General features: G+C 46.6%; 1 protein-coding gene across 1 annotated transcript in view; it reads left to right on the top strand.

Moving 5' to 3' along the window:
* PLXNA2 (plexin A2) overlaps positions 1-15,625 on the top strand; it is a 193,618-nt gene extending 177,993 nt beyond the window's left edge. Inside the window, exons 26-31 of the mRNA XM_008068310.2 lie at positions 3,569-3,668; positions 4,695-4,885; positions 6,107-6,276; positions 8,887-9,099; positions 9,726-9,876; positions 10,564-15,625. Of these exons, the coding sequence (XP_008066501.2) occupies positions 3,569-3,668; positions 4,695-4,885; positions 6,107-6,276; positions 8,887-9,099; positions 9,726-9,876; positions 10,564-10,659 (921 nt within the window). The 3' untranslated portion in view covers positions 10,660-15,625. The remainder of the gene's footprint in view (positions 1-3,568; positions 3,669-4,694; positions 4,886-6,106; positions 6,277-8,886; positions 9,100-9,725; positions 9,877-10,563) is intronic.
* Positions 15,626-24,789: the final 9,164 nt, after the last annotated feature.

Raw genomic sequence — 24,789 nt, 5'->3', positions numbered from 1 at the left:
AAAAAAAAAAAAAAAGTATAAGTGCTCAGACTCAGCCCTCAAAAACAGACTTAACGGGTCTGGGGAAAAGCATTCCTATCCTGTATATCTCCACCTCTGCAAAATACATTGAGTTTTGTGAAGTCCTCCATGTGGACAGCTACCCTAAGGTGCCTAGAGCTTTCTCTCTTCGGCACCTTACCACCCAGCTTTTGCTTGACTTGCAGTATAGCAGGGAATTGGCTAGCCTTGTCTTCAGGTCTTACATTCTGCACTTAGTAGCTAGTGTCCCTGGAAAAATGACTTGATCTCTCTTTCTTCTCATCTGTAAGAAGGGGCTCGTGGTGCTCCTACCCCATACAGTTGTGTGGAATAGATTAAATATAGATGAAATGTTTAGCACACGGGCAGACAAACTGAATGAGCCATTAAAAAAATATATAGCCCAGCAACAAAGCACACAATCAAGGAGACATCCACTCCCACCTCCCCTTCCCTCCCATGGTAACCACTCATGGCTGGGGATCTCTGTAAGATTAAGCACAGGTAGACAGGTTGGGATTTGGGAAAAATGCTAAAATAGAAACTGGAAATGAGAGACACCAGGGGAAATTAAACCAACCAGAGGAAGCGCCTCAGGCTGCGAGACCCATGGGATGGTCTGATTAATAATATCCTCCTGGGTCCCTGCCTCAGAAAGGGGGGTGTTCAGTGGGCCTGGCAGGCTGGGCTCTCAAGCACAGAGCTGCCAACCACCCAGCCACTAGGAGGTCCCTGGGCTGGCTAGGAGCTTCTAGGGGCACAGAGGAAGCTGGGGTTACAGGGGATACCCCAAAACACTCTTCTCCAAATTCCATCCCCCTCATTGACCTGCATCCCCTGTGCTGACAGGCAGCCAGGACCCCCGCCCCAGACAAAGTGAGTGAGGGGTAGCTGGAAGAGAAAAGGCTTTGGGAGTTGTATTTGGCCCCTCACCTCCCCACTCACTGTGGTGTGACTTTAATCTCTCCGAACTTTGGGCTCCTCATCTGTAAAATGGAGCTAACAAGCCTGACCTGTGAAGACATGAGGTACTCTCACATACAAAGCAGCTGTAATCACTCCCTGCTAATTCTGTACACACACACCCGACCACTGCCACTTCACATGGTGCCTGATACATCTGGTACAACAATTGTAAGGGACCCATTAGAGATGAATACAAAAGTGCAAAAGAAAATAGCATTCAGCCCCTAAATCGTGAGTTTCTAATGGACAGGAGTGGGTCCTTTCTTCTTGTGTCCCTGATGCCCTAATGCTCGTTACTAGGCTGTCCATCCTGTGGCTCCTAATCAGAAGAATGGAATATTCTTTTCTTACAGTGCTCATCATACAAAGCACTTTCAATTCCCTGATGTCATTTACCATTCATGTATGCATTCATTCCTCAAATATTTACCGAGCTTTTACTGAGTGCAAGGCACTTCCCACACGCGAGCCCTGAGTGACAGGGGACAGCAGGGAGTATTCTTCCCTTTGGGAGCCGGTGATGATGATGCTCATAATAGCAACACTAATACCCACATCTCTGAGTGCTCACTGGGTACCAGGCACCACTCTCAGCCTCTGTGTGTTTTAACTCCTTTCATTCTCACAACAAACTTAGAAAAAAATTATTCTTCTCTTAACAACTGAGACACAGAGAGGTTAAGTCCTGTAGCTGGTATGTGACAGAATCTGTGTCAGACCCAGCCAGGCATCTTGACCACAAACTTGCACTGTCTGTTGGTTAAAAGATAAAAAAAACCAAGGACAAGAGAGGTTTAGTGACTAGACCCAGAATTGAGTTGAACTGTGGTCATTTGATTCACCTTGTGAATCTTCCTTTAGGTGACAAGAAACCGTAAATGATAACGTCATCTGTCCTCCCTGGGAGTGTAAACCCTTGCCCCTGCCAGGCTTTCAGAGTATCATTTCTGGGCTGTCAGTTGGAAGGAGAATTCCTGAAAGACGGAGGTAGAGAGTCCCCCCTGCCATCCCCCTCCTCAGTCCTCTGCTAATGGTGCAAACTGCTGACAAGTCCAGGGAGCTGCCCTGGCTGGGAAGTAATAGAGCCTTGGCACCTTCCAGGTGCAGGCTGAGTGCTATGAAGGGCTCAGGACCCCGGAGCTTTAGACCATCAAGTCAAAGCATTGCCCTCTTGTTACCCTTTCTGGAGTCAAAGGTCCTTGGAACCCCTACAGAAGAAAATCTGCATAACCTTAATTAACAAAGAGATGTTAGAAAATGTCCCAGGCTTCTGCAGATTTATAGGGAGGGTAAAATTAAACACCACCACTAAAACCTGCTATCAGGGAATCTCGTTAGCACTAATGTTCATTTATAGTTTGACTTCCCAACATTTAATTCTTTTTTGGTGGGAGAGAAGGACTGACAATTTAAGACCCAGAAAGATGGTTTTATGACTGGTGCAGCTATAAATCAAACTTATAAAGTTCATAAAAATTGTTAAAATAAAAAATGGTTTAATAGGAATGTTTTATGGCCCATAACATTATTATAGCTGTTTTATTCCCTCTGCGTTTGGGGTTTAATTGGATCACCACAATTCTAGGGATTCTCTGTTTTTATTGGATGGCGGGTAATCTTAAATCAAAATGGCCCCAAATGTCTTCAATATGGCCCCTCATTTATGAGCCCGCTCCCTACAGTCTGGGTGCTGAGCCAGGGCACCCTCACAGAGGATGGGATGAGATACCATCTTTCTCCCTGATTCCCCAAAGGTAGCTGCCCTTTTGGTGAAACTATTCAGCAATCCAGGCATTATAGGACACGGGCCAGAAAGAAATCAGAGCCAAAAGGGAAAATGGGCTTCAGACCAGTGTGACTTGAAATAAAATCCCAAATTAGGATATATAATGAGGAGACCATGTGCTCTGGAGCCTGACAGACCTGGCTGCAAATATTGGCTCTACCATGTATTATGTGACCTTGGAGATGTTGCATAGTCTCCCTATGCTTCCATTTCTTCATCTGTAAAATGGGAATAATGATATGGAACTCACAAGGTTGATGGGAGGCTGCGTCTAGCCCAGTGCTCTCCAGTAAAAATATAATATAAGACACACATGTGAGCCATGCGTGAAATTTGAAATTTTTAGTAGTCACATTTTAAATAGTAAAAATAAACAGATCAATTTATGTTACATATTTTATTTAATCCAGTTGATAAAAAATAATTATCTTTTCAACATGTAACCAATACAAAAATTATTAACAATATAGTTTATATTTATTTATACTGTCATTGCAATCCAGTGTGTATCGTACATTTATAGTACATCTCAATCCAGACAGAGAGTACATCTCAACTTGAGCAAACTACATTTCAAATGCTCAATAGCCACATGTGGCAAGGAGCTACCATATTGGGCAGTGCAGCTCTAGTCCAATAAAAGCTCAAAAAGCCGTAGTAATGGTTGTTTCTAGTATTCCTGAACTCCCTGCTCTCTACTTCATACCTATTTTATAACCATTTGAAAGTACTTGACTATTCAACTCCCCAAGATGCCTGTGTTCACCCATGCTGTACCTTTTCTACCCTTTTCAGGTGTCTGACAGGTCAGTGGTGGCTCTAGTCCCCAAACAGACGTCTTCCTACAACATCCCTGCCTCTGCCAGCATCTCTCGGACGTCTATCAGCAGATACGGTGAGGACCAGGAAGGCAGTCCAGACTGACAGCTCAGGGTGGAGTCTTCTGTGACTGACCTAGGCCCACCCCCCACCCCTTCGCACAGCAGGAAACCCTACTGCCTGGCCTCCATTCCGAGACTCTTGCTCAATTGTTCCCCTTCCTCCCTAGTCCAGTCCTTCCCATAGCACTCTGGGTCCTCAGACCTGTGGGAGCAGGTGGCACTATGTGCCTTTTTTTTTTTTTTTGCCATCTCAGGCCTGGTGAAGGAGCTGGAGTGGCCCAAAACCAAGAAGAAACCTGGGTGGGAGTTCAGATATCCCTGTTTTCCTGGACCAGTCTCAGCTCATGCCTGTTGCCCCTGCTGAATTATTAATAGTACCCCCCCCTTTGCTCTCAAAAGTGTCCCAGGTTAAACAATACATTAACCACCCTCACCTTTATACCTCTGAGGAGTACCAGGGGCCACCGGTGCCGTCCGAGCAATGAAGTTATGGCACTTCACTCTCCCTTATTCTAGTTTCTCTAGTTTCATGTATGCACTAAGACATTGGGCTTCCTGGTTGAAGGACACCACAGGACTGAACCCAGAAGCTCCAAAAAGAGTTTAGGAAATTCCATATCCTAGGTCTCAAGAAAGAAGGGGGCCTTAACTCCCAAAGGTAGCATTACAACTTGTAGCTCTTTTGTTTCCAGATTTTTATTAAAGCACCGATGAAAATCTCCTATTGATATTTTACGTATTAATTGTTCACTGCTAGGAACACTGGAGGAGAGGGAACTCCCAAATTCCCAAGGGTATGTCCCTCTCACAGAATTTATAGAACTTCTTTTCAAAAAAAAGACTTCAGGCTCCTCTGTCCTCATGCCAACCAAGGATCCCCCAAATAATCCACCAAATATAAGGCCCCAAGGGTCCCATTCCAACTGAAATGAGTTTATTCTGAGTGGATGCAGCAGGCGGGCAGGAATTCTGGAAGAATTCTATAAGCAAGGATGATGACATCAGTTTCTCACAGCCCTCCACCCCTCCCCTCTCCTCAGACTCTTCCTTCAGGTACACAGGCAGTCCCGACAGCCTGCGGTCCCGGGCCCCCATGATCACCCCAGACCTGGAGAGTGGGGTCAAGGTGTGGCATCTAGTGAAGAACCATGACCACGGTGACCAGAAAGAGGGTGACCGGGGCAGCAAGATGGTGTCCGAGATCTACCTGACCCGGCTACTGGCCACCAAGGTAACTCCTGTTCTGCCTGGGCCAGGGAGGGCTCCTCAGAAGAGTATATCCTGCCCCTCCAAGGCACAAGAAGGACATCTGGAGTATGTCCTTCAAAGGGATTCACTCAGATGAGTTATAGTCCAGGTCTCTGGGCAGGCCTTCCAGGGGATCAGGCCACTACATTTTGGCTAAAATAGCAAATATATTGTGGCTTTCTGCCCACTCCTGGAAACTACCGTTATACTTCAGAGGAGCAGCTCTCTTCCTCTGGGCCCCCTTAAAATGATGTAAGGCTTCTTGCTGATGTTAGCTAGACAGATATGCTGGTTCCCACCACCATCACCTTTTCTACCCCCTTTCTGGCCACAATGGGAGAGAAATCACAAAGGCCTTGCCAGTAATTTGAGATAAGGCTCCCCCTTCCCCATTCTATCCCATTTCATCTCCCCCCAAATATTGATAGAAGTGAGGCAGTGTCTTCTAGCCTTCCTAGCAGAGACCAAAACAAGCCTGTAAGTATGGCAATCATACAGTCCGCATATCCCAGGCCAGGCTGGGATTCAAATACTCTCCCCCACTGACCCTACAACACTACCACTGAAATTCTAATACAGCTCTCAGACTTGCTCCCAGAGTGTCTTAGAAATAGTCTATCAGATCCCATGTCTCCATTTTAGTTTTCCTTATTATGTTCAGCATACCAGAACACAGAGAAATGCTAGAAAAGGCTAGAGGTTGAGACCCTCTGAGGCCCTGTGGGTCAGGTTCTTCAATCTAGACCCTTCACCTGCAGCCCACACTCCAGACACCACTTTTCCCAGGCCACTGATATCTTAAGGTTCTTCACAACTTCCTATCAGACCTTCCTGGTCCTGCCACACTTCTTCAGCTTTTTCCTCGGACACCCTCTCTAGGCTGGCATACCAGCCTGTGCCTGGACTCAGAGCACTTCCTGTCTTCCTATCAAAGGCCCTGAGCCCACATCAACCTGGCATGGGCACAAGCATAAATGTGGTATGTGACTGCAAGTTGGACGAGAGACTCTTCCCCAGGATCCTCAGTCCATTCAGCCTCTCCCACTGCCCTGACTAACCAATGGTACCCTCCCTACCCCTGCCCTACGGCCTGCATAGTCTCATGTCCCAGACAAACTTCCAGGGTAGGATGGGTCCAAGGTACCATCTGGTATGCCCGTCTACTGCCTGCCCTCCATCTCACTCTCCTTCTACCCTCCCCCAGGGCACTCTGCAGAAGTTCGTGGATGACTTGTTCGAGACCTTGTTCAGCACTGTGCACCGGGGGAGTGCTCTCCCCCTGGCCATCAAGTACATGTTTGATTTCCTGGATGAGCAGGCAGACAGACACAGCATCCATGACACAGATGTGCGGCACACCTGGAAAAGCAACTGGTAAACCATAGAGGATCCCAGCGGGAGGTGTGGCCTGGAGAGGCCTGGATCTGTGGTGTTAGGAACCAGTGGGGGGTAGTCTGTTCTCAGCTGGGACTGGGTGATCAGAGGCTCCTGGAACAAACAGTGCGCATGTGCTCTGCAGAGCCCACATGGTCCCCAGGCTGCCTGTGCCAAGTAGGGCCTGCCTGATTTGAGGCCCAGCACTAGGACACACGCTTGAGCTCTGCCCTTTCAGGTTGTGACCACTCCCCAGGAAGAGCCTCCTCCCCTGACTCTGAGACCTCTGGTTCTCAGAAGGGAGCTGGGGGAACCTATGCCAAGAGCCACATTTAGAACCTGCATCAGAGCTTCAGAGTCAGGGACTGTGGGGCATTCCAAGTGGGGTGGATCTAAGGCACTTCCTGAGATGAGGAAGCCCTGAGTTAAACTTTCACTCTCATGAAGCTGGCCAGTGCTGGAGAGGGAGCTCGCACCTGCTGTGATCTTGAGCCCACTGACAGTGAGGATTTCATTGCAAACTTGATCTCTTAAGGCCGAGTGATTACCCTGGCGCCACAGCTTTTGGGAAGCAGCAGGCAGAATATCCTGCAGGCTTGACTGTCTTCCCAAAGTCATCATTGCGTCCAGCCCAGCAGTGGGAGGACGTGCTCCCTCAGGCCCCTGGCATGAGACTTTTTCCTCCTGGGTTTTGAACCTGGACCACAGACCAAGCTAAGGACTGACTCTCAGGTCAGACAGGACCCGGCCAAGAGCCAGAGTCAAAAAGCTTCCTTTGGGAAAGAGCACAGAGAGGGGAGAGGAGAGGTCCAGGCATTTGGGTTGGGCAGGCAGCCCACGCAGCTGTCTGGAGTCAGCGGTCTCCTCAGAAAACAGAGCCGGCACAGATGGGCCCAGGCTGTTATTTGGGAATCAAAAGTCCTAGCAACCAACAAAACACTTTGGAAAAAGCCAGCCCCAGCCCCTTATATTCCTTCCTTCTTGGGCTGTTGTGGTCGATGAGTCCTATTCAGTCTGCAGCTTTGATCACAGCTGAGTGGAATGGAGAGGCTGGGGGTAACCCTAGGGTGAGAAGCTCATAGTGCACTTTGCCAGGGCAGGCCATGCATCTATCTGCATTCTCAGGGGTGGGCCATGGCTGTCTCCTTTGCTTTGGAGCATCTCCAGCCCAGCACTGGGAGTGGGCAATTTTGGGGAAATCAAGAAAAAATTGTGAGTTATCCCATCTCCATGCCTTCTGAGTGCTGGCCAGACTCAAGTAATAGAAGTGCACTACGCTGGCTTTGCAGTGGGGAGAGAGTTTCCTTATCCAGACCTCAATGGCATATGTCCAAAGAAAGATTAACAGAACCTCCCCAAAGCTGCCAGTAGACAGAGTCCGAAGAGATGTGTCTACTCTCAGCTGAGGCAGCTCCTCCCAGGTTATAGAAAAGTGGGTGATCCTGTACCACTTTGAAGAGTAAATAGAAATCATCATGGAAGGGCTTGAGGTGGGTAAAGCTGATCTTTCCCAAGACTTGGCACTACTAACACATTCTGTGTGCTGGCCAGACTCAAGTAACAGAAGTACCCTACGCCCGCATTGTGGTGGGGAGAGAGTTTCTTCATCCAGACCTCAAGTGGGAAGGCTCAGGGCTCATGGGAATCAAGAGAAGATGAAGAAGGGGAAAGAAGGGAGAAGCTAGGGAACTAGGAACATCATGTCAGGCTAGAAGGACAAGCCAGCAGACAGAGATCACTCCACAGAGGAGTCAAAAGAGTTAATGCCCAGAAGGCAGCTGGAAGAGAAGGCAAGCTGGAAAGGGAAGGAAAGACAGCAGCTGTTCTGGTTTCGAAGGAGAGTAAATGGGCTTATCCACCTTATGGCCTATGGAGCAGAGAAAACTCATTCTCTTCTGGTTATAAATTCCCGGGTTGCAGAAGGAAGTCTCCTAACTACTGATCGGTTCCTCTTGGGGTGGGAAAATCTCTGAGCTACAGTGAGTCATTCCCTGGATGCCAACAATGGCCTCCTCTTCTCCCTCTGCCCCTGCTCAGATACAAGAATGCCCTGGGGAGAGCTGTGAAAGAAACTTCCCCCAGGGGAGCCCATTCCTCCGTCCAACCAGACTGGGGCAACCCTGGGAAGTGGCTTGGCCGGCCGGGCTGGGCGGGGAGCGCAGGTGGTGCCCTTTGTGCCCACTCTGAGGCAGTGCCTGGGGTTGCCGGCTGCGTCCTTCAGGACAATGGCCATGGGCACTGTAAAGGGACTCCAGGAGCCTGGTGGCTTTGTTTGCAGCCCTGAGAAAATTGTGCTATCCTCTGTACTTGGGCTTCCCTGGGGGCACAGAAAGACTGCCAGGAGGGAACAGAATGCACCCACATCCACCCTGGGCTGTCAGAGAACAGGGTCAGTGCCCTGTAAGGGTACAATGGTGCCTCTCCTTTTCTTCCTGGTCAGTAACAGCTTAGGCTAAATTAGCCCTGGCAGGACTCATTTTCTGTGATTTTATTACCTTACCCCTTCAGGTAGACAATTTGACATTTGGGGTGAGGGAAGGAATACTAGCAGACAGTGTAAGGCCTGTGGCCAACGTACATTCTTGGGTCTGCTCTGCCTTTCCCCCACAGCCTCCCTCTGCGCTTCTGGGTGAATGTGATCAAGAACCCCCAGTTTGTATTTGACATCCACAAGGGCAGCATCACGGACGCCTGCCTCTCTGTGGTGGCCCAGACTTTCATGGACTCTTGTTCAACATCAGAGCACCGACTGGGCAAGGACTCCCCCTCCAACAAGCTGCTCTATGCCAAGGACATCCCCAGCTACAAAAGCTGGGTAGAGAGGTCAGTAGCACCCTTGGGACAGGCCGATGGCCCATCTCCCTGCCCATGCCCCACCCTGAGGACTCACACAGTGTTTGTTGTCTTAAGACCTCTTGTTCCCTTCCTTCTTTCTTGTCCACGCTCCCTGTTATGGGGAGGAAGGGTGCCTTTGTGAAATCAGATGATTATCACCCTAATTACTATTTATTGAGCATATGCTCAGTATCCAACACTGTGATAAAGATTTTGGATGTATTGTCTCATTAAAATGTCCAACATATTTGTAAAGTGTAGGTATTATTATTATCTCCATTTTCACTGATGAGGTACAGAGAGGCTAAATCATTTGCCCAACATCACACAGCTAGCAGATAGCAGAGCTGGAATTTGAACACAAGGAGTCTGGTCAGAGTCTGAGCTTTCAACCGCTCCACTGGGCACTGCAGCCAGGAGCTCTCAGCTAGATGGAATCACCCAAAGAGACCCTAGGCTTATGGTCTCAACCTTGAGGAAGTCACATCAGAAGAGAAATAGGGAGGCAGAAGCAACGAGGGACACCTAGTGCTCTCAAGGAACCTGGGACTGAGGTAAGTGTAGGCAAATGTTTGCTAAGTCCACCATCAAGGTGCCTGTCCTGTCTACGGCAGATACTACGCAGACATTGCCAAACTCCCGGCAATCAGTGACCAGGACATGAACGCCTACCTCGCCGAGCAGTCCCGCCTGCACGCTGTGGAGTTCAACATGCTGAGTGCCCTCAATGAGATCTACTCCTACGTGAGCAAGTATAGTGAGGAGGTAAGACAGGACCCTAGAAGGGACAGAAACCAGCACGCAGATAGCAGGAAGCCTGACTCAGTCCTAAAATAACAATAATAGACAGTAATTTAGAAAATACATTCATGGAGTCAAAAGCCCATGAGCTCAAAAATCATTATCATTCCTTTATAAGGCAACTCAGCTTCTCTTGATTCATTGAACACTTTATATGTTTCATTGTCTTTCACTCATTGTTAACTCAGTAAATAACACTTTCAATAATTTAATTGTTGTTCACTTTGAAGTGTTGTACGATTCATTTCATTCTTTCTTAAGCAATGAGTAAAATTGTTCTTTGCACTTGGGCAGATCCTGTCAATTATATTTTAGACAGACAGGTGGACTTTTACATGAATGGAGGTTAATTAGGACAGCTTCACAAGTCTTGCATTAGCATTAAACCTGAAGGTAGTAGCAGCAGCAATAGTTAACACTTGCGTACCACTTCCTATGTGCCAGATATTGTTTTAAACACTTAAGATATATACAGACATATGTGTGTGTATTTGTATATATATTTATTTAATTAACCATTTAGATTATTTAAGTTTATGTTCATTAAGGCAGAAAAGAAAGGTAGACAGAAACTGAGGAGAGAGGGACTCTGGAAAATGGTGTCTTCTCTCCTGGGTCCTAAAGTCTTCCCCACTTGTTTCTATTCCTCAGCTCATCGGGGCCCTAGAGCAGGATGAGCAGGCACGACGGCAGCGACTGGCTTATAAGGTGGAACAGCTCATTAATGCCATGTCCATTGAGAGCTGAGAGGAGGAGTTTCGTGTTCCTGGGAAAAGGGACCCATCAAAGCTGTCACACTGGGAGTCTCAGAAGGAAGGACAAGTGAAGGGGATCAGGCCCCAGAGCTTGCTGTCCCCCAAGACCCCATCTGGGGAGAGGAGAAGGCCCCTCCCACATGCCAGCCAAGTTTCGTCATAGTCAGTTCCTGCTGGGGAAAGACCATGGTCTTCATCCATCTACAGCAAGAACAAGAGAGGACCCGGGCCAAGAGAAGGTGGTTCTTCAAGCTGAGAGGCACGAGCTGGGGACAGTTCTGCCTCTGTGACTGCTGCTTTGCATGAAAACTCATTTGATGTATATTGGGGAAATAATGAGAACTTTATTTAATTTTTTTTAAGAAAAAGGAAAAAAAACAGAAATAAAACAAAAAGCCGCCCTGTTAAGCCCATCCAACTTTTGTTTAATTCTGATTTCTGTCTCCCTTCCTTCTTCCCCACATCCCTCCTTCCTCATATAACTCTTGCTTCCAAATGCCAGAAAAAGCCTATGAAGAGATGCTGAGAAAAACTGGAAGGGAAATGACTGTCTTCTTTTCCTTGAAATTAAAAAAAAGAAAGGAAGAGAAGAAGAATGAGCACAAGTTCACAACAAACACTTCACAAAAACAGAGGCCAGTAAAACCTGGAATTATCCCAGCAGCCAGAACGGTATGGACCTACAGAACTTTGCACAGATTGCAAAACCATCGAGCAGCTCCACTTGGCTGACTGGAAACAGCTTTACATACCCACACTTGTATATTCTCATCTCTTGAGAGGAGATAATGTACCTAGATCGTACCAATGCTTTTTGCTACTGTTTTTGTTTGTTTTGCTTTATTTAATTCCAAACCTCAACAAGTGAGGAGCTGGTCTTTGGTACTTTTTCATTCAATTTCCCTAAAGTTACTATCAGAAGTAGGGTGCAGTGGGTCTTTCCCAGACCAGACACCTGGCCTCCGAAGGACGTTGGGCAGCTCTGCCTCATATCCATCCTTGTCATAAACCAGGCACCCTGGGGAAACAGCCTGGAGGTGTGTGGGCCAGGCCTCTAAGAGGTTCCATTTGGGAGCTGATTTGGGGACATGGGTGTTTGGCTTCAGAGTCCACTCCAATCATCCAGTGGTTTCTGGCATTTAAAAAGAAAGCAAAACTCAAATACTGTTTACAGCAAGCAATACTTGAAGAGTGTAGGTTAAAGAAGCCACAGTATTTATTATTATGCTTTCTTTCTTTTATTCTCTTGTGCCTGGAGAGGGGAGATAACCCTTCACTCATATCTGGAAGCTCCTGACTGTCTGGGCCTACAGTACTTCTTCAGTAGAAATGACTGTGGCACACCCACATTACTGCCTTCTGCCTCTTTTTCGGCCTTTTATGGACTTGTAGGTTTGAAGGACAAGTGGATGGTTTCTCACTGGACTCCTTTCCTTCTCTCTCTCTCTCTCTCTCTCTTCTGATGACATCTGAAACTGTGGATAACCAACTCTCCTGAGTGTTGTTTCCAAACAAAGAGACCAAAGCTCCACGCCCAGGTCCAGAGGCCCCATAGAAGCCAGCAAGAATCATCAAGAAGAAGGTGTTCTGTTGGTATCAGGATGTGATGGCCCAGATTGCCATTAGAGTGTCCAGGACTGCCTTGCTGACTTAGACCTAAGCGTCCATCTCCAACTTCTCTGCAAGCAGCATTGGATTCAGGGTGTATGAAGACAAAGGGGTGGGAGTCGGGGAGGCAGGAGAGGAACAAACTCCTCTTCCCACTTTTCGAGGGATCAGGAGTCCTGGCTATGAAGCTGGGAAGCTGGACCAGCTCCCCTGAGAGAAACTGGACCAGGGTCATTTCCTCTGTAATTAACTCTAGGCCCCAGCTTCTCTGTGCCCTGCTTTAACTTCAAGTGATTCCAATTTCCAAAGGCTCTGCTGACCACATGTGATTCCCAGGAAAGGGCTAGAGGAGGGGGGCGCTGAGGGCTGGCTTCCATCCTTGGCGTGTGGCTTTGGATCACTGTCTAACCACACAGCAGACGTCGCCTGGTCCCCTCAGCTCCAGTTTCTTGCCTGAATGCAGCTGACAAATGGGAAGAGAAAAGCATTCAGCAAAATACTCAGGAAACTTGCTGTTTTCATTATAATTCACAACCAGCCATGCCAAGGCCACTTTCTTCTGATAATCCACTTCTGTTAAAGTTTCTCAGGCCCTATTAATAGCCTGAAAGAAATACTAATGACTGGCCTTCCGCACTAAGCCAAAGTGTTTGCTCTTCATAGTGCCCAAAGCTTATCAGTGCAGAGCCCATAATTTATGGAGATGAAAGGAGAAGAGATATGGACAAGAAAAACATGAACAGGAGACTTTGTGCTACCCATAAAAAATTCCAGCCCACCCCATTTCACTCCTGAGCTCCATTTGAAAGAAAGGTTTCTAGTTACACCACTGCTCAGACTGGCATCCAGGCTTTGTTCCACTGAAAAGTGAAAGGAAGTCAGACGTCTCAGCAGCATCACCACAAGCCCCTTACCTCTATGCATCTACCTGGCGTCTCCCAGCAGCTACTTTTGGTGACCATTCACTGCCCCCAGAATGCTTCCTTGAAGATTTGTGAAGAGTGTGGAGAATGATGGGGGGATGCCCAATTGGAGAGTGCAGAGGAAAGAGCCAGAATTGGATGCGAGTGGTTTGGCCACATTTCTCAGGATCCCATGACAGAGTTGACGAATTTGGACTGGCAAAGGAAGTAGTAGCACAGGGGAATCCTTAAAGAAGCAATCAAGAAAAAGGAAAACTGAGTTGGACTCCAGCCAGACCCTGAGGGTGGAAGGTTCTAGAGCCTACCCCCTTTCCAGCCGTCCACCTGTCCTTCCTCCACACCTCTTGGCTTTAGGCCACCAGGAACCAATGGAACCCACACCCTATGGAATGGGGAGGAGAGGGAGTTGGCCTCTCTCCTCCCTGTTATCCAATGTGAGGATATTTTGACCTGTGGAAGGAAGAAATATTAAAGCTACAGTCCCTTCCCACATGAAGCCATTCATCTTGTCGAGAGGCAGAGAAGGAAGTCTTTCTGCAAAGTCTATTTATCTTTGCTTCATTTTATTGCCTGCACAAGAGACAATGCTCTGGAAAAGGAAAGGGACCTCAGAAGGGTGTTTGGCAAGACAGAAGATGCTAGTGTACACGATGGAGAACACATTCCTCCTGCTGGCCTCTGCTGCTGCGTCCCACCCTCTGCATGGGTCAGGTGCTTCTGTGTTTGCCATCCTACCTCTCTCCTCAGCACAACTCACAAAACCATTTCTGATCCACCGCTGGCAGAGAACTCCCCTCTTTACAGAGTTCAGTCATTATAAGCATGGATCCACTGTTAACCCCGCTGGAGGAGGGAACGGTTTCCTGCATTCATTCATTTGGGGAAACTTCTTGAGCCAGGCACTGCTCTAGGCACAAGAAAACATCAGTGAACAAGATCAGAAAGGTCTTTTTTCTAGCAAATTTACATTCTTCAGGCTACTGGTTCTCCTCCCCCACTGGCAGAGGGCCCTGCAAAGGCAGAAAGTGGACCAACCCAGCTGCCTTACCTTATTCTGGGGACAGTCCCCTGGCAATGAGAGCCGCTCTTATTTCCACTGCCACTGTCTCTTCTGGCGGCACTTTGCCTGCTGCTTGAGCTCCTGACCTTCCTTCAATTCCACCAAATGAGGACAAGAAATAGCAGTCAAGACCCCTGGCCCTGCTGAGCATGAAACAGAAGCAGTGGATGGGTGTGCTAGACGAAAAATGGTCTGGACAGAATAAATAGGGCACGTTTGAAAGCCTCTAGCTGATAAATCTCCAAATGCATCCCAGTTGCCACACCGGACCCCATTAACCTGCAGCTGGTAAATACTGAGCTGGCAGCTGCTCTGGGAGAGGCTGTTTTTCCTAGCCACACTGTGTCATGCCTGAGACTCCTGGGGCCTGGACACAGACAGGAAAGAGCTGAGATTCAAGGGGCCCAGTGGAAAATGCAAAGTGGCCTCATAGACACGGTGCTGTGGGAGCAGATCTCATGAGGGTACTTGGGAGATGAAGTCCAGGACCTTCCAACACCTTGTCTCAGGAACGTGCTTTGAGAAAATGGTGGCATCCTTTCCATAACCTAGTCTTTCTTCCCTGTCTCCTTCCTTCCTCCTAGTTTCCCCAGAGTGTGAAGTTTTAGCATCTGGGGCTCAGTGAGTCCCATGAATTAAGAATAAAGTTTCACTCTTAGTATGTTCTAACTAGTCCTGAGGAAAGTCCTAAGAGACATTTAAGACCACAGCTAGTCAGACAGGGCCTCAACCCAATACGCAAACTGGAAATTCCTTGGCCTTTCACGACACCCACCTCTCACGCTTCTCACCACAGAGAACCTCTCCCTTCAGACTGAGATGGGTCGTTTTCTGCTGTGGTGCAGACTGCTTCCTCTTGCCCTAGCCTCAAAGAAGGTGGGAAGCGTCTTCTGCACTTCAGTCAAAGTCAGAGTCTTCACTTTGACCTATCTGAGCTCCATGTCAAAGGTGGAGGGCATCATGGAAACAGAATAGATGTTGTGTGTGTAGGGGAAGAAGGGATAAGCTCTCGATATTGTGAGATGAGGAGTCTGAGCCCACCTCCTTTCCCCACAACCTCTCCTCCTCAAACCCACTCCTCTTGACACACTGGAATCTGTACTATATATATATTTTTAAGGAAATACAATGATGGTTGTCTGGTTTTGTTGTTTTTACAGGTGTTGTGGAATAAAAACTGTAAGAAAATTAAGTATTTAAAATGTTCCAATAAAATGGGATTTTTTTTGTTATTCTAATATATTATTGTGTACCTATTGTAAATATATGAAACACTCCTATTTTGCAAGCCGAGGACACAATTTGTACTGTTGTTATATATAAATAAAGTTTACTGAATAAAAAAAAACAAACAATTCTTCAAATAAGCCTGATTTGTAAAATAACATTTCATGGGCATGTTTAAGAAGGGTACTCATGGAGAGATGGACTAATTTGTGTTGAGGGACTTAGAACTCTCTCTAGAGCCAGAGCTTATTAATGTCCAGTCATCATCATCATCATCACACACACACACACACACACTCACTCACTCACTGCTCTGGCTTGTACCGGCAGGTGAACACTGCCCCCTAGCCCCAAGACCTCAGAATACAACGTTCCTCTAACTGGAGGCAGCCAGTGCAAAATCTGTGGGTTGAGGCCCTGTCCCAGGGGTGAAGTGAGGTCTCTGAAGACTAAGGAAAGCCACCCCCAGCCCTTCCTGAGAGCATGTGTGAAGCATGGCCTGGCACTGTGGTAAGTGCTGGGGGATAAAATAACAATGAGAAAGGCAGGATCCTTGTCCTCAACAACCTTTTAGTGCAGTGAAAATCACAAGAACTCTGAACAGAAGTGTTTCACCATGTGTTGGGAAGGACTTTTATTGCTGCTTTTATTTTCAGTTGAGATATCAAAAGTAATTAAAGGGAAAGTTACCAGTTAGCATGTGCTTTTAGCAGCCACACAGGTAAGACAAGAAGGTGGACCCTGGCCCAGGGGAGAAAAGTGATTGGGCTGACATGAAGTCCAGAGACAGGAGAAACTTCACAATTCTGCAAGAAGGCTTGGAGGTAGAAAATTGATCTTTCGGCTCCCTCTAACCTGAGGAGGCCGAGTCCCATCCCCTCCTCTGCACTTCGACCTTTCTGTCTTTGGTTCTGGTATCCCAAAGTATGTAGGTGACACATCTGCTCTCTGAGAAATAGATGAGAATAGCTCAAGACCCCATCTATCCAACATCCCAACTGAAAGTGTAAAGAAGCCACTGTTCACTCTCTTCATGATAATGGGGTCAGGAGAGTCTTCCGGAACTACAGCCTTGTACCAGGTGCTCAGAGTAGAGCTTCCTAAAGGATCAGGTGCAGCCCCTGCCTTCAAGGTATCTCCAGTCTGATGGGGGAGACACAGACCTGCTCTCAAGGGTCATATGAGACCCGATTTAAAATGGCAGCCAACACACACACACATAAGAATGGGGCCTGGGCCTTGTAAAACAAAAGCATGTCAGCAAGTCCATGTTAATAAATATGGTGAGAGCTGACAGCTTCGAAGAGATAATACTTGGGGGGAGATTTTCAGTCCCTACTTAGCATCTGTGTGTCCCCCACCCCCACACACACATATACCCTTACACACACACACTCCATTCCCAGAGAGAGTGAAGAGATGCAAATGCTGGTCCTGAGGGTTAGAAAAATGCAAACAACATGGTGAGGAACCAGGAGAGGCAAAAAGTGCAGTACTGAGCCTGGCATGTAATTAGCACATTGTTTCTAATGGCACAGTGACCTGGGGAGTACACTGCAGAGGTCTCCTAACTTTAAACCATCCTCTACCTCCCCTTGAAATGCAAACCTAAAACCCTGGAGACACTCTATTGCACCCCAGTGAAAAAGGTGTAATTTCTCAGCAAAAGCAATAATATGGCCCTGGTGAGCTCCATTACGGTACTGAGCAGTTAGATGTGACCTGTCTCTGTCACTGTCTTAACCAGGTCCCTGGCTTCCTGAGAGGCTGAGATGCAGGGAAATTTGGGCAGAGGAGGTCACTTCTCTACATGGACTCATTATGCCTCCGAGTTTTCCTCAGTCTTCTTGCTGCTCCCTATCACTCTTCTCAGCAATTTGGGCTTAGGTTATTTTTATTATTAAATACCTGCTGAAGAAATTACCATCCTCAGAGAAGAAAGAGAAGGGAGAGAAAAGAAGCTACCAGATGCCTGGTCTGTCTTGCTCACTGCTATACTCTCAGGAAAGAACATAGTCCCCGGTCCACAGCAGATACCCAACAAATATGTTCTGAATGAATGATTGAGTGAATGGAATTTGTGAACTGTCTTCCAAATTCCAGGCACTGGAACATCGTCTTTTAGGCTTCTCAACCTCATATGATAAGAGTGTTCCACTTTTTCAGTCTGAGGTTCAGAGAGGTTAAGGGATTTGCTTAAGGCCACACAGTTCCTAAGTGGTCAAGCCACGGAGGTCTGACTCCAGATTTCAGATTGCATATTTTTTCCACTGCATGATACTGCTTTTCTTGGATGGTTATATCTAAGACCATCTAATACTTTGAAGTCCTCCTCAGAAATTGATTCTTCCTCTTGTAACAAGCAGATACTATGGGACTACTCTACAGGATTCATTCGTATTCATATTTGTTCAATAGTTGGCATCTATTCATCACTTGCTGTGAGCATGGCATTAGACTAGGCACTGGTAGGCAAATACAAGGGGTAAGAGAAGCTAAGTCCTAACACCGCCGCTTTCCCAGAGTTTCCAATCTAATGTCAACACCAAATCATTACTCCATGAGAAAAAGGCCCATCCCTCTTCTTAGCAGGAATTAGCTACCACTTCTACTACAAGTGCAAAATAATTTTGCCAAACTGCATCAATAGGCTTCTCAGAGATCTGGGTTCCTCTAATTGAGGGTAAAACCTCCACAATAAGCCATTTGAGAAAATGTAGGAGGTGGGTGCTGCTGGCAAGCTGTGCTTGATCACACCAACACCATGAGCTGTGAACCATCTCTGCTCAGCCAGTGAGCTGAAAGACAGAGGCTCCCACCTGTTTTGCACTGCCTGCTAGAAGTTTAGAGCCAAATGTGTGGGCCACCAACAACACATGTACTGCACTTTCTGCCATGTGTTATCATATTCATCTTATTCCTAGCTTTGCTTTGTCTTTGCCTCATTTAACTTTACTCCTCACCCCCTACTCCTTTCTAATTGCTAGGCTTCCTACACATCTGACTAAGAGCACAGACTTTGGATTCAGATTGCCTCTAGCTGAATTCCATCCTCAAGCTGTATGGTCTGGGGCAAGTTACATAACTTCTCTGTGCATCGATTTTCAAATCTGTGAAAGAAGGATAGCAATAAGTATCAAATAAGGTTTTTGAAGGGGTTAAATAAGATAATGTATATAATGGACTCAATACATTTTACAATAGGTAAATGACCGCAAGACAGAATTCATCACACATCCCTTCCTTATAGGCAGCCCGGCACCTACAGACATATAGACATGAGAATCTCCATCTGCAATTGGGAAGAAGCTGAATTAATACACATACATTTAAGAATGAAAGCTAATGCCTGAGAGGAAGAATCATCAGTACCACTCTTAAAAACCATCGAATCATAAAGACAGACAACAAAGGGGGAATAAAGGAGCAAAGGATATACAACACAACCAGAAAACAATGAACAAAATGATAGGAGTTAAGTCCTTACCTATCAGTAACAACCTGGAATGTAAACAGTTTAAATTCTCCAAGTAAAAGATATAGACTGGCTGAATGGATGACAAAAACAAGAACCAACTGTATGCTGCCCATAAGAAACTCACCTCCCATGTAAAGACACATAGACTGAAAGTGAAGGGATGCAAAAAATATTTCACACAAACAGAAGACAAAAATCGTGCAGGAGTAGTTATACCTATAACAGACAAAAGAGACTTCAAGTCAAAAAATATAAGAGATCATGAAAGTCATTATATAACAATAGAGATCAATTCAGCAAGAGGAAAGTTAAGCCCTTAGGAGACTAGGTTAGCATGGACGCTAACCTAGGAAAACAGAAGAGTCAAGGCTTTACCCAATGGCAGAGCCAGCTGGGAACCTGCCAGTAAATATGCTACAGCTAAATGCAAAGTAGCAGAGAAAAGTATATCAAACCAGATTTCTGTGTGCTAAGGATACAGACAGGGCCTGGTTGACTACAAAGTCAGTCAATGATCTCCTAAAAACTTGACCAGGTCAAGAGTCTGAAAAGTGCCTGGTAGTAGAAATGCTCCTTCACCTAGAGAGCCAGGGGGCATGTCCAGTTCACAGGCCAGGACAGAGACAACAGGAGGGAGCAAGCAGGCTAGAAACAGAGGCCACAACCCCAGAAGGGCCCATTCCTAGCAAGAAGCCAAGGAAGCAGAAGAGGAAAGGAAATGAAGCACTCGGCAGAGCTGGGAGGAGGACTCACCTGTCTCCCCTCAGGGAGGAGTCTGGGCACTCAATCCCTAACTGGTTTTAGGGAAGTGTATTAGTCAGAGTTTTTCAGAGAAACAGGACCAGTAGACTGATAGGCTATGCATATGTGTATGGAGAGACAGAGAGTGAGAGAGAGAGATTTTAAGGCTCTCTCTTGTAGGGGCTGGCAAGTCTGAAATCTGCAGGTCAGGCTGGCTTGCTAAAAATTCCAGCGAGAGTTGATATTGCAGTCTTGCATCCAAAAGCAGTCTGGAGGCAGAATTTCTTCTTTGAGAGCCATCAGTCTTTTCTCTTAAGGCCTTCAACTGTTGGATGAGGCCCACTCACATTATGGTAATCTGCTCTTCTCAAAGTCTACTGATTGTAAATGTTAATCACATCTAAAAAAAATATCTTCACAGCAACATCTAGATTGGTGTTCAATCAAAAACTGGGCACCACAGTCTAGCCAATTGACACATAAAATTAACCACTACAGTGAAGTAAAGACAAGTCAATCTGTTCATCAAAGTACATGTGATCTGTAAATCCACTCACTTTGATGCTTTCTTGTCTGATTTCTTTCACCCTTTAGTCTCCGAGTAGAAAATGCTTTTGAAAGATCCCAACATTTACTGGCTAATTAAAAAAGAAAAGGAACAGACATCAATGAGGTGTGAAGGGTCCTCAAGAGATGGGAGGATTCTGGCTCCAGATCAGGGAGGTGGCAGGCTCTCGGACTCATCATGGGGAATAAGAGAGAGTAGGGAAAAATCATCCCTACTGGTTTTTCTCCTGAACTCATCAGTGTCTGTGTTATCCTAAGCCATTAAAAAAGCCCCAGACTGAGCCGGGCTCGGTGGCTCAGCCTGTAATCCCGCGCCTTTGGGAGGCTGAGGTGAGTGGATTGCCTGATCCCGCAGGTTCGAGACCTGCCTGGGCAGCGAGACCTCATCTCTACAATAAATCAAAAAATCAGCCAGGTGTGATAGCGCATGCCTGTAATTCCGGTTACTTGGAAGGCTGAGGCAGAAGGATCGCCGGAGCCCAGCAGGTCGAGGCTGCGGTGGCCGGGAGCGGCCACTGCACTCCAGTCTGGGCGACAGAGTGAGACTCCAACTCAAAAAAAAACCAAAAAAGTCCCAGACTGGTTTAAAAAAAAACATATGACTGGCTATTTAATCCCCAAGAATCACACAGTCTTCCAATCTCCCTGCTCTGTCTTTCTTGGGTTCTGCCATCTTCATGGGGCTTCATTTCACAGTTCCTGATTGCCAACACAGACGCACCCCTAACTTTGATGGCCCATTTCAGGAAAGCACACCTGGAATCCTCCTTTTACCACAATCTTCACCATCATGCTCTAGCACACTGCAGCTTTCCAAAGTGTCCTCAGCCACACAGGAAAAGAGCCTGTGGAAGATACTAGGGGATATGAACTGAGCCCCCCCATCCTGTTGGTGCCTGACTCCACCTCCACCTGGGACCGACCCTCAGTGCTCAGTGGGCCATGGGATCTTGTGAGAGCTGAGTCCCAGGTAATGGCAGTGAACTCTGAGCTTTGGGGGCTACAGGAACCCGCTTTACTCCCCTCCACATCTAAGACAAACCAAGACCCCGAAGTTCCCCGTTAGAAGGGCAAGGATACCAAGAGAGAATGGAAACATACATTGTCACTCCTCTTGACCATTTCCCCTCCAAATGTTGGGAGTCCTAGGTTTTTCTTCAGCCTTAAGGGTTCATTTGTTTATCTAACTAAGTACTTGAAGAGGCTTTTATATGCTGTCCTCTCTGCCAAGTACTAGCAAAAGTTTAGAACTTGACCTCTTATTCCTGTGAGCTTCCCTGGCTGTGTTGTTCAACTGGTAGGAATGATTTAGTGTGTCTACTGTGTAGCCAGGAATGTCAATAGCATGTCACAGACATGATATGATTGACTCCTATGAAAGCCTAAGGAAGCAAATATTATTTACTCCCATTTTAGAGGCGAGGAAACTGAGGCTCAGAGAGATTATATAACAAATCCAAAGTCACACAGAGATTAGTGACATCCCTGGATTTGGCCCCAAGTCTTCTTAAGCTATGGCATCAGTGGCCACAGGGAAAGGCCCACTGCTCTCTGGGGCTTAGGGAATAGCCCTCACCTCTACCAGCACACAGTGCTCAAAGCAGAAGGGGTAGACAGCCCTTACTGCTCAGAGCCAGCCATGAGGCAGCTGCACTCAAACGTCCAGAGCAAGTCACAGAAATTTACAAGCCTCTTAGAGAGGTGGTTCCTACAATTGGGTCAGTGTCCTCAGAAATCTGCCCCGTCATTGGGCCTGTCTCCTCCTAAAGCCCTAAGCTGCCACTAAAACACTTGACAAAACCTTTCTCTTTGCTCAATTTCAGCTTCCCCCTTCATAAATTGAAGGGGCCTAGAAAAGATGAGTTGTTTTCAACTTTTTATCAAAGAAAGGCTCATATAGAATTCAGATCCAAGTGGAGTTGCTCTGATGGAGACAGAAGGGAAGGCCCAATCCACTCCACCTCTCCTTCCACAACAGGCCTCTCCACTCACTCTGTGTGGTTCTGAGCACTAAGGCTCCAAAGAATACTAAGGGTCCCCTAAGCTCCCACCTGGCTCTGAAAGTCCACCGCCCTCTCTGTTAGGCAGAGAGGCCTCCAACCCACAGCTATGGTGTAGACCAGGTGGAAAGACATGTCCAAGGTGAAACTGAAATTAGTATTCTGCGTCCCAAGCTCCACTCTGCCCCAGTTATCCTCCCCCTGTGCCTGGGTCCTGGCTAACTTTGAGCTTTCTGTGAAATGAGAAAGAAACAGAGCAAGATGGTAAGATAATTATGACAAGCCAACAGTTAACAGACTCTGCCAATGCAGAATAGCAACACTGTGACCACTCTGGCCTGTTTCAAGAGCAACCTGAAAGGTGGGTCAGCTCAGACAGACAGAAAACAGAATGAGAGACATAAGGCAGGGGCCCTGTAAGTACAAAGCAGAACAGCCTCACGGTTCACATGGGACTCTTATGGCCCTTCACCTCTCTTCTATAAAGTACTGTCAAATAAGAACTACCAGGCATCCAGAAGGAGAGGCAGAAGTCCAGGAGGCACATGGCAATTTCTTAGATGGACAAACAATCTGAAATTTCAAAGTTGGGCTCAGCATGTCTCATCATGAAGGGTCTCTCCAGGCCTTTCTTCAATGGAGGGTCAAACTCTCCAACTCTGACCTGATTCTCCAGAACCATAAGGCTGGTGGAAGTGATGTCCTCAAAGGCAATGGCTGACTCTGTGACCTTGGGCAAGTCACCTGACCCTCAGGGCTCCCTCTATCTCTTTGATTTCATAATTTCTATGACTATCAGAATGGCACAAATAAAATTTGGGAACCTGGCTGGGTGTGATGGCTCACACTTGTAATCCCAGAAATTTGGGTGGCAGAGGCAGGAAGATTGCTTGAACCCAGGAGTCTAAGACCAACCTGGGCAACATAGCAAGATCTTGTCTCTACAAAAATTTTTTAAAAATTAGCTGGGCATGGTGGTGCATACCTGTAGTCCCAACTACCAGGGAAGCTGATGCAGAAGGATCACCTGAGCTAAGGAGGTCGAGGCTATGGTGAGCCATGATCATGCCACTGCACTGCAGCCTGGGCAACAGAGTAAGACCCTGACTCAAAAAAAAAAAAAAAAATTAGAAACCTGGAAAAGGTTTATTTTCTCACAAATAAATTCAAATTAAAAAGAAAAGTCAAGATAAGAACTCTGGTGCCTAGGATTCCCAGCCCAGGGCTCTATCTGCATCAAAAGAAGGTTGTAAGAATAATAATTTGTACTATTTCATTTCCCAGTACCCCAAATGTAAAATTTCCCCATAAAGCAAATTAATCTTATCCTCCCATGACAAGATCCTTCACTATCAGTCTGTTCGTGTGTTACTCCTTCCAGACAGCATTCAAAATATGTTTTTTTAAATTGTGGACTATCAACATGATGGAATGCTATACACCATTAAAAACTGTGGGGGAGGTACTATGTTAACATGTGGATATGTGAATATGGAGTAAGTGGAAGAAGAAATGCCCTCATAATCCATATACAGAGATTACATGGGTAGACAAGCAATAGTATGTACATTGTTTATTGACCAAGATTAGAAGCAAGATTAGATTGTATTTATTAGTAGATATTCATTAAATGGATGCTTACTGTTTTTAGATTTTGGCTGTTTTAAGCCATCTCAGCCACTGTTTTGCCAGAAGGTGGCCAGGTCCATAAAACCCCTTTTTTTAAGTAATGGGCTTACCCTGTCTCCCCGCCACCACCCTGCTCCTGCTTCCTGCCACCTTACTCCACTACACACAGGCTCTCTTCCCCACATCACACAACCTTGCAAGTCAGCAGTAATAAGGCCAACTTGCCTGCCTAGCTGGGAAAGGGGGTTATGGTGGTCTGGAAAGAGAAAGAGAGACAGAGCTTCCATCCCCACAAAGGATGGTATGGATCCTAAGGTGACCCCAGTAGTGTGGGTGGAGAGGTGACCACTGAGCTCTGGCTCAGGTGACCAGCTTCAGACACCAGCTTTACCACAAGAGCTAGAGTTGGAGAGTACTCCATGCTCAGGGAGCCTAAACCATTTTCTCTAGGGGATAAATTTCTCAGTTGGAAGAGTCCTTGGGGGAGGGCCTACTGTTGTAGTTCTGACTGAATCAACCACCCACAGCTCACAAGTGATGATTATGGATTTTGGAATTAGATAAAACTGGGGTGAAAAATAGGCCACTTCATTTCTGGGTGACATTTGGTAAGTTTCTCACTCCCTCCGAGCCATTATGTGGAAAATGTGGTTAGTATTAGTTCAGGCAGCCGTGGTAAAAATTAGAACTAAGGTATGTAAAGTCCTCATCACAGGCTTAGCACAAAGCAGGCACTTGAGAAATTAAAAGATTTGTAGTATTTTATTATTGTCTTGTACTACCTCCCTGAAACGTTCCAGCCCCTCACTCTTCCCTGGGGAGTATAGAGTCTGGAACTCCCTCTTGACCAGCATGTGAACAGAGACAAGAGCAGTGACAGGGATCAGGA

The sequence above is a fragment of the Carlito syrichta genome, unplaced genomic scaffold (assembly GCF_000164805.1).
Source record: "Carlito syrichta isolate Samal-C Ts95f unplaced genomic scaffold, Tarsius_syrichta-2.0.1 Scaffold310050, whole genome shotgun sequence".
Taxonomy (NCBI): Eukaryota; Metazoa; Chordata; class Mammalia; order Primates; family Tarsiidae; genus Carlito; species Carlito syrichta.
Note: the sequence above shows the minus strand (reverse complement) of the source record. Positions and strands in the feature narration are given on the sequence as shown.